The sequence below is a fragment of the Nematolebias whitei genome, chromosome 2, assembly GCF_014905685.2.
Source record: "Nematolebias whitei isolate Nwh7 chromosome 2, NemWhi1, whole genome shotgun sequence".
Taxonomy (NCBI): Eukaryota; Metazoa; Chordata; class Actinopteri; order Cyprinodontiformes; family Rivulidae; genus Nematolebias; species Nematolebias whitei.
This window is the reverse complement of record NC_056499.1, coordinates 1,470,038-1,480,334: the sequence shown is the minus strand read 5'-3', so window position 1 is coordinate 1,480,334 and position 10,297 is coordinate 1,470,038. Positions and strand designations below refer to the sequence as shown.

Here is a 10,297-nt window from a genome sequence, read left to right as displayed (position 1 = left end):
CCAGCTGAGGTGGGGGGCATTGATTCTGAGTGGGCCATGTTCTGCACCTCACTTGTTGAGATGGCTGTCTTGAGCTGTGCCCGCAAGGTTGTCGGTGCTTCTCGCGGTGGCCGTCCACGAACTCGGTGGTGGACACCTGGTGGACACCCCGGGTCAGGGAGGCTGTCAACATGAAGAAGGAGTCCTATTGGGCCTTTTTGGCCAGTGGAACTCTGGAGGCAGCTGAGGAGTACTGGAGGGCCAAGTGGTCCGCAGCCTTGGCTGTTTCTGAGGCAAAAGCTCGGATGTGGGAGGAGTTCAGTGAGACCTTGGACAGAGACTCTCGGTCGACTCCGAGGAGATTCTGGCAAGCCGTCAGACGGCTGAGGAGGGGGAAGCAGCACTTTACTAACAGTGTGCTCAGTGAAGGTGGGGTGATGTTGACCTCAACCAGTGATGTCATCGGGAGATGGAAGGAATACTTCTCGGACCTTCTCAATCCCACCAGCACGTCTTCCATGGAGGAAGCTGAGTCTGGGGACTTTGGGGTTGGTCTGTCCATAACTTTCTGGTTATGGCTGCCGTCCCTCCAGTGAGTCACAATGTCACATGACCAGTGAACCCAGTAGTCTTTTTTTAAATCTATCGCTGAGACTTTAAGTTCATCACGGTACAAAAACAAAAATTAAAATTAAAAAAAGGCCATTCAGAAGAACAATGGAAGGGCTTAAATTGAAAAAACAACATCTTGCTTATTTAAATATGTTTTTATAATTAGGCATTCAGTGAAAATAAAGTTTATTTTATACTTCCTGTAAAATAAATAAATTAATTAAAATTGTATGCCTATTTTATGACTGTCCATTGTTGTCATCTTTCTTTGTTGAAATCAGGTCTCTCTTGTAAATGAGTCCTCGAGGCTCAATGGGATTTACGTGTAGAAATAAAGGTTGAATGAATGAATGTTTAGTTTTGCATAAATAATAAATAGCATTTTTGCTAATTCCTTTACTGTAAACCAACATTTATAGAGAGATTATTGCTGTGAACTGCTTTTCAATTATTCTCTTCATACAGTTCTATTATTTAATTGTATTATTTTAAAAAGTGAGTTTGGCTCCATCCTATCTGTAAACATAATTTGTTGTGTGCAAATACATGTTTCGTGTTGCATTATGTGTTAAAACAAGAAACATTTAAAAAGACAAATAGTAACATTTTCACTGCAGCCAGTTTTTATCACCTGAGACATATGTTGGAGAAAAACCTGTCAATGAGGGGAGCCCTTGGTGTTGATTGGCTGCTGAGGGAGGGGGCAGCATATAAAGGCTGATAAATGAAGCTCTCTGACAAATCATCAATAGCCAGGAACTTGTAGACACACTCCAGTGCTCCCACCTACAGAACATTTTACAGAAGTTAAAAGTTCCTTTTTCATTTCACCTACAAACAGCGGGCCTCGCTCGACTTCATTTTGTCTGTTAGAGCCCAAGGCCTCGCAGCCCAACTAAGGTCAAAAGCTTCACAATAAGAGACGACAGGGAGATTATTTTTTTTTGATAGTTTTTTGTTGAGTGAGAGGAAATTTTGAAACATTGTGCAATGGCGCCGCAAAAGTTTTGAAAGCTTGTGAGAACATTTTGCCATCAAAGCTTCTGAGAGTCGGTTTGTTGGAGAAGAGGTCTCCATGTTGCATCCACACAGAATGGAGAGCTACCTCATCCCTCCTGTAAGTATTTTTCATTTTAGTCATTTCTGTCTAAACCCAGCAGCACACTTTCTACAAAACAAGTTTCAAACACTTTGTGTGGAGGTGTCTACCTTTAGTACAGCATTAAAAGAAAAAACACTTTATTGTTGTGAAAACGGACGTAATTTTTCAGATTAGATGACTTAATGTGGTCTCTGTTTCAAGTTGAGTGAAAGACACAAACTGTAAGTCTTTCATTCTTCAAGCGACTTGAAAACGAAACCCCAGAGTTTCAGAACTGAGGAGCCAAAAAAAGAAATATCCATTCTTACGAGCCTAATGTTGCCTGTTCTCATTTAAATCCAAACCCATTTCAACGTGATGTTAATTTCACAGAAGCCCCAACGTTCATTCTTTAACAAATGAGTCTCTGGTGTCGCGTCTGATGCTGCTCAGCAAACAGCTGGAAGGAAAACCGTTTCTAAAAATGTCTTTCTTTTCTTGATCTTTCAGCACGCTGAAGAAATGTACGAGTCAGACATCTATAGACATCAAATTGCTGAATATTATAACCCATGCGTGTTAGATGCTGACATCCAGGCAGGTGAGTTTTATTTCAACATTAACTTTTGGTCATTTGAATCATTTTAATGTTACTTCATGACAGCAGGTTAAAAAAAAAAAAAAAAGATTTTTTTATGTCTTGAACTTAATCCAATGAGGAGGTTTAATGGATCACTTTGTATTTTTGTTCAGTCCATGGTTATTTTAATTTTAATATTCAGAACCAGATGTGGACGGAGACATTTTTGGTTTTATCGTACATGAAAAGAAGCAGCGTGTGCAGCTGGAGCGCAGCACGTATGGAACACAGGAAACAGATGCCTTTTCTTTCGGCCGCTACAACTACAGACATAGAACACGTTTCGCCCCAAGGGCTTTGCTGATACATGAGGAGGCCGACTTTCTCTTTTGAATATTGCACCAAAACAACTGAAATTAGGGGCGAGAGGGGAGCAGGCGACAAAAATAACTGACATCAACTTTCAAAAAGATTTTTTTATCAACAGGGTTGTCCTAAAATGTTCACATGAAGACACAGAATAGTCTGACAGAAGAAGAATAACAGCGTAATATTAAAATAAAGACATGGAATCAGTTTTGAAATTAATTTTGAGGTGATATAGTTGAAAAGTTTTAAATTTGATTTGAACCTTTGAAAATGATGAGTTTTGAATGTGTTTTAAAAAAACAACAAATTCCCAGACAATGTGGTGACTCTGCTCTGAACCTCGATATTTCTTTAAACTCTGTCCTTCATTTGAACTTTTCTTTATTAGGGGAAGTTTTTGTGGATCTAAATCCGCTGCAGCCGATAACGCTGCGTGTTGAAACTCCAACGAAACAGGAAAAGGCCACCAACACGTTTCTCACCTTGTCTGTTCAGATCACTGGGACTACCACACACACCCTCACGTGCACCCTGCAGAGTTCGAAAGCTTCCAAGAGACCATCTTCACGGAGCTCCAGAGCGTCCAGGCCCTCCACGGGCCCGGCCTAATACGATACGACGCCGAAAACCTGCTCGATCCAAACCTCGGTGCACATCCGCACGTGCTGCAGCAACCAGTAGGTCCACCCAGACACACCAGTACCACTTCTCATGTGAGTCATTAAATAACTGATCGCAAAGTGTTTGACTGGACGATAAATAATCTCTCATAAAACTTTATATTGGCTTAATATCTACAAATTATGGGAAATAAATCAAAGGAGAGTCAGGAAACTGGAGGCCTTCAAGGACCTTTAACAGAAATCAGGAAGTGAACCCCCGAGTTACAAGAAACACTTTAATTTTACTTTGATTCTTTTTTCCTGTTTGAAAGCAGCATTTTCTGTGAATACTCTCCGTCGACTCGCGCAGCTCCGCACATCACAGCTCATGCAGAGAAAAAGTTGCCACCATGCGAGAATCGTTCAATGGAAAGCAACGCAACTATTTTTTTTAAAGTGTGTTATTTTGGGGGGTATGGTGCGACAGGGTCAGACCTTGAGAATAACGTCATGGTCAATCTCAGAGCACGTCTTATAAATAACTCTCAGACTTAACCACAACAATTTTAATAAACTGTCCTTGAAATTTACTGTATTTTAGTTTAGTGTTGTCTGAGGACAGTTAACTGTGGTGCCCATCTTGAGTTGGGTTGTTTCCAAAAGATAGTCAGTTGGAAAGTTAAAATAAATATTTCCTTAAAGTTTCATTAAAATAATTTCAGTGGTTTATGAGATACTTTGCTAACAGACAGACATAGTTTGCTAAAAGTGAATGGAAACGCTGCACTCCAGACAGCCTATGTGTCAGGGATCAGTCTCTGGTTCTATTATATCAAATATTAAACCAACATTTTCGACCAGTTGGTCCCTCAACTCAATTTACAACATTTCTTCAAGAGAAGACAGGCTTTAGGCGAGACGATTTGCCCTGTTGGCACGCACGCAGCTAGACATCTCGTCGACTGGAAGACTTGATGATGTGTCTATCTCTGCTGCCATCTGTGGATTTTAAGGGCGCATATTTAATTGGATTTACAATAACTGGTTCCTGCTTTTTGGATTCGGCTGCTTGATGGTTTTATCTACAATCAAGGAAGTCGTCGGCAGCAAATTTGGACCCGATCACGCTGCTTGCCTTTATGATGGCTTGGCTCGTGCCTCGAGTACCCAGACTTAAATGCTTTGGGCTGAATGGATCAGATCTTGGGGATTTTACTTAGTCACGTTCCATCAGTGTGGCCATGTAATGTGGACATTTCAGAACCGAGTGGACCAACACAGACTCAAGGTAGATGTCATTAAGTTCTGCCTGTCCCCAAAACAACTGTGTGTTTATCTAAATTTGGCTCCCTTGGTTGGCCTTGAAGGTCATCTTATCTGAAGTCACCTGGAGAACGTGATCTGACGCTCACCACCCCCTCCCTGAGGAATTTCCAACTGATAACCAGATGAAACCAGCTGAATAAACTTTGTGTCATCATTTCAGGACTCTTGGATTCTCATAGACGTTATTCTTGGACATTTCTCGACATCCCTCGCGAATGTTTATGGATGTCACCGGAGGACATTGACTGATCATTACATCCTTATCAGAACTCTTATAATGCCCTCGAGAGAGTCTATGGACATTGATTGATTATTACATCCTATCAGAACTCTTACAGTGACCTCAAGAGCATCTATGAACATGCTCACCGCTCTCGTCTCCCCCCTCTGCAGAATGTCTACGTCACTATGTGCTTTTTTGTGCAAGGTGTTTTTTAATATTAGAGTTTTTTGTCCTCAGGCAAGAAAAAAAAATCTGATGGGAATTTTTTTCACCTCCATCTCCAACATGTGTCCAGTTAACCACTTTATTGTTTGTCCAAACAGGTCTCACTTGTAAATGAGTCTTCGAGGCTCAATGTGATTTATATGTTTAAATAAAGGTTGAATGAAACTGGCTGAGCTCAGTTTCTCTGTGATCCACACAGAGAAAAGTTTATTCTTGAATTTGAAATTTGTTCTTTCAAAGCTATTTAGTTATTTTATTTACTTGGTTGACGAGCATCTGGAGTCATTTTGCTTGTTGAAAGTGCATGTTGTTCACTTGTGAGCGTGCATGAGTAAGCTCATTGATGCGTTTGGGTTCTGAAGCAACGTAATCCAGAGAACATGTCTGCAAAGGGAAGGTCTTCCTTAATTAAGCAAGAGAATGTGCACTCCTTACAACAGGATGACAAGCTGGACGCCATACTTTATTTACAAAAAAAATAAAGCATTATTTAATAAAATAACTAAATACAAGCAGCTAAAACGACCACAAATGTTAGGATGGCTACTGAACTGGTTCCAGTTTAAAGGGCTCTTACATGTAAAAGTTTTCTGTGCTGAATGACTATTCTTTCCGGTCTTGTCAGTAATTTTCTTCTGGTCTTCTTTTGTCTACTCATCTAATGTTGTACCAGTTACTGTGAGAGTAACAACGTTCTGATTCAGTCGGACACACTTGAATAAATCAAGCTTATTTTTTAAAAATGCACTGAGCTGTACATTAATGGTTCTAATGGTGATCGTCTCCTCTTCTTTGGTTTGTTTTGTTTTTATCAAAATGATTTTACTTGGCACTTTATGTGATGAATGAATTTAGATTTGTATCAACGTGAGATTAGCTCTCATTTTCTTCACATCAATGCAGGTGGCCTTTTTTCCTCGGGCCGTGTATCCACCACATGTCTCCCAGCGCAGCACTGATGATGAGGAGCAAGGAGGGCGAAGTCCCCCTCTGGAAGTGTCTGATGAAGAATGCTTGAGAGACCGAGTCCCTTACTTCACACCTGGAGAGCTGGGTATGGATCCACTCATCTCACACGGCACTTAGTGACTACTTATGTTGGGTGTATGTCAACAATCTGTGTTGACCCGAAAGGTCAAGGATCCATTGATGACAAGTTCAAATAACCTGCCAGCTGCTTTCATATTGAAACATTTATTCAGTCGTATGACATTTTAACCACACATCCTAAATTACAAAATAGAGATCTGCTCTTTTTCTGGATAAAAAACAAGTGTCTTCATTTTATAGTTTTCCTGTCAACTTTGAGTTTTGCTCGCAACTGAAAGCTCAGATCTTCTGTAGTGTGGATTTGTGGAAATATGAATAAATCATATGCCACGTGATATAAAAGTGATTTGAAAAGCCTCAGGTGGAGAAATAGATTATTTTCGCAATGTTGATTACGGCCATTTTGAAACAACTGCAAGTTGTTGGCACAAACGTTTCTGGTACCGTTAACTTGCAGTTTCTCTTTACACGGTTATTTTTTTATTCATTTAGCCTTTATTTATCCAGGTTAGTCTCATTGAGCCACGAGAACTCATTTTCAAGAGAGACCTGTTTAGGGAGCAGATGGTGGGGGTTGAGGGCCTTGCTCAGGGCTCCAGAGTGGGACGAATGAGGGTGGAGGGAGGTGAACCTGCAACTTTCCGATCACAAGCCCATCTTCTAACCTCGGCGCCACCACTCCCCCTACAAAGAATATGAATATTTACAAGCACAAACAGAGCTTGATGTCTAATGTTTTATTAGCCTTTGCATGAACAAGCTACAGTACTATAGTTCATCATCTCTTATCTGGCAACCCGACTGACATAAAAAACTACAACGTTTTCATGTAAACCCGCTTATTTTTTGCGTATTCCCCCCTAATAAACATTAAAAACACGGTGACGTTTCCAGAGGTTGATCTCATGTAAACAGGGCCTTATAGCAGGTAGATCACTTTGACTTGGTCGTTTTAAAAGTAGCTCCATGATGAAAACGTTTGGACACCCCTGATCTGAGGGCATCACAGCTTTCTTCCTGTTTGCTCCTAAACACTTTAAAATAAGCTAAAGAATAGATTACCTGGATCCTGATGCATTCTCAGTAATCCAGGAAGAAAATTCTAACAATGTCAATTCAGGTCGTCTGGATGAATTCAAATTTTTTTTACGTTTCATCTTTTATCCAGAAGACTTCTTCAGTCTGAGGAGCCAAGTCAAGTCAGATTTATTTATATAGCATATGTAAAACAGAAACTGTTACCAAAGTGCAAGGAGCTGCAACAAACTCAGTCTTATAAAAAGCACCTCATCATAGTGGATCAACCAGTTTGTTATTGACATCCAGAACCAGCTGTTCACATGATCAAGGAGGACCATCAGCCTAATGACCGATCATTAGTGCTCTGATGGCTGCTTGCTGTTCACAGTGGCCATCATCAACTGTCCCCCTCTTACAATGCTGGTATCGCTAGTATCACTCACTGAGAATAGCAAGTGACTGTGCTATTTATAAGACTGAGTTTGTTGCAGCTCCTCAAACTGAAGAAGTCCTTTGGATAAAAAAACAAAACCTTTCAACGTTTTTTTTTTATCTGTCCAATGGACCTGATCTAGTTTTGTTAAATAGAATGCCTGCTTTTTTTTTTTTTTTTTTTCAAGAATTGGGAGGTTTAATAAAAACTTGCAGGCCCAAACTAAGTGTTTAAATCTGCAGTGTGGAATAAAAGCCGCCTGTTAATCTATAAAATGACACCTTTGTTCACCAGAAATTTGTGAAGTGAATTTTGCTCCAGTGCAGAAATGTCGGAGCCCGTGTCTGACAGCCGGTGTCAGAGGACGACACACGTAATTCTAGGAGGTGTCGTTTTCTCTTGCACAACTATAGTTTGATTCACGGCTGTTTAAAAAGCAACTGTCTCAGGCTGCATTAGCATTCATGAGAACCAGCAGAGCCTGACTGGTGGTTACATAAAATACCTTCTTAAGTAGGTTTTTATTTATTTTTTGTATGCCAGTAATTTGGCTTGCACTTCAGCTGCAGTAATGTCCTGACTAACTGGCACTGAAAGCAGAACTTATTTGTCATTTTGGGAAATGTTACATTACTTTTTACTTGAACTGACTTCACAGGGATACCATAGTTGTGTATTTAGTTTTTAACAGGATATTAATAGAAAACTAACAAATACACATTTTTTAAAAAACAACATGTGCACAATTGGTGTTTTGTTCTGCCTTTTTTCTGTAAACCAAGTGAGTAATGAGACATTTTGTTGCTTTGTGTTGACGCATTACAACAGTGAGACTGAACCAGTTCTAACGCTACATTGTTTCCAAAGGGAATAAAAAGAAGATCCGTCTGTACCAGTTCCTGTTGGACCTCTTAAGGAATGGTGACATGAAGGATAGCATCTGGTGGGTGGACAGAGACAAGGGGACATTCCAGTTTTCTTCCAAACACAAAGAGGCACTCGCCCACCGCTGGGGAATCCAGAAAGGAAACCGCAAAAAGATGACCTACCAAAAAATGGCTCGTGCTTTGCGCAACTACGGCAAAACTGGAGAGGTTAAAAAAATCAAGAAGAAGCTGACATACCAGTTCAGTGACGAGGTTCTGGGGAAGAGTCACCCGGAGAGAAAGGCATACATTTAGGCAGAAGTTATCATTTCTGAAATATCTGTAGATACTTTTAAATGTGCTAATCTAGCAAAGCATTACGTCCTCGACAGTGATACTGCTGCTCTGTGGGACTCAGCTACTCAAGAAACAGCTGCATAAACTTTTATCAGCCCTCCACAGCCTCCAAACACCTTCAGGACACGAGGTGGACGCCACTTACTGCAGAGATGAGACGGAGTGCGGACAAGAGACCGGTTCTGGTTAAAACAGTAAAAGAAAGATTTGTGAATTGGTAGTTAAAAAATAATAATAAAAAAACAGATCAGTGATTGTGAGTCTCTATAAAAAGTCCTGGCGCAAGAAAAAAAAACCTGCGGCCTGAAGGTGAAAATCTGTAAGAGATGTGACTGAATCTGCACGTTGAATTGTTTTAATGGAAAACAAGTTAGCGTAGGTTCAAAAGTTGATTTATTACTCTGAAATAAATCAACTTTTATCAGTGACACAGACTAAACTATACAAGCCCCTCTTTTAAAATGCATTTTTAAGATATTTGCATTAAAACTCTAAAGCTGGTCTAGTTAAAAATGGAGATAAACAATCAATAATATTAAATCATCCATTCACAAATCTTTGATTTTTCAGCCTCTACAGCTTTAACCAGTTTGTCCTTCATAACTGTAAAAGGATGAATGTTTTCTAACTTATCTTTGTAAAATGATGCATTAGTTTTTGTCAGACACTTTTAGGAATTGCTGATTCTTCCAAAAATCCTGTAAAGTGTCCTCGCTCAGATTTTTCTCTTTTACCTCTCTTTCAATCCAACTCTTGAATTTTTCTCCACTGTTCAACAGTGTCGCACATGAACAAGTTCTCTTGAGTGCACGGTCCCTTTACTGTGCACGTTTATCATTTTAAACAGCCTGAAGAGACACAGAAGCCAGGGATGGCAAACATGATGGAAAATAAACTGTAAAATAATCCCTATGAATAAGAAGTGCTTGTAATAAAATAAAGTGTCCATCAGTGGATGTTGTTCTGTGACTTTTGCAAACATCAGTGTTCAGACACAAAAAGGAGAAGAAGAATGCAACGTTGAAAGGTGTTAACAGATAAAAAGTTAACAGATAAAAAGTTAACAGGCGAAGTTTATTATCTTTCGTTACATTTCAGAGATAACAGCCAACCTTTGAGGAACTTTGAGGTTAACTGGGTCCGAGGAGCTGAAGTGACTCTTCACTTCGCTGACAGTGCAGGCACCATCACAGAAGGTGTGAGGAGTTCACATCGATGCATCTGGTATTTTTATTTTAGCCGTTATACGTAGGAACACTCACAGAGGAAATATGCACCCAATAACGGTTCCATTGATCGTTTCTTTGAGTGTTTTGTTAGTTAGCAACACCTGCTAACGCAGCTAACTGGACCATGCTGCCAACAGGACCGTGTTGCTAACTGGACCGTGTTGCTAACTGGACCATGCTGCCAACAGGACCATGCTGCCAACAGGACCGTGTTGCTAACTGGACCGTGTTGCTAACTGGACCATGCTGCCAACAGAACCGTGTTGCTAACTGGACCGTGTTGCTAACTGGACCATGTTGCTAACTGGACCATGCTGCCAACAGGACCGTGTTGCTAACTGGACC

General features: G+C 40.3%; 1 protein-coding gene across 1 annotated transcript; it reads left to right on the top strand.

Annotated features, from left to right (window-relative positions):
- The first annotated feature begins 1,666 nt into the window (after nucleotides 1-1,666).
- On the top strand, nucleotides 1,667-9,217 carry spi1b (Spi-1 proto-oncogene b). The gene is made up of 5 exons (XM_037695337.1): nucleotides 1,667-1,708; nucleotides 2,183-2,273; nucleotides 3,117-3,298; nucleotides 5,901-6,051; nucleotides 8,368-9,217. The coding sequence occupies exons 1-5, from the start codon at nucleotides 1,667-1,669 to the stop codon at nucleotides 8,679-8,681; spliced, it is 780 nt and encodes a 259-aa protein (XP_037551265.1). The 3' UTR covers nucleotides 8,682-9,217.
- Nucleotides 9,218-10,297: the final 1,080 nt, after the last annotated feature.

Coding starts and splice junctions, on each gene's coding strand:
- spi1b (XM_037695337.1), top strand. CDS start 1,667: ATGTTGCATCCACACAGAATGGAGAGCTACCTCATCCCTCCT. Junction 2,274..3,116: donor AGATGCTGACATCCAGGCAG/GTGAGTTTTATT, acceptor TTGTCTGTTCAG/ATCACTGGGACTACCACACA. Junction 6,052..8,367: donor CTTCACACCTGGAGAGCTGG/GTATGGATCCAC, acceptor TTGTTTCCAAAG/GGAATAAAAAGAAGATCCGT.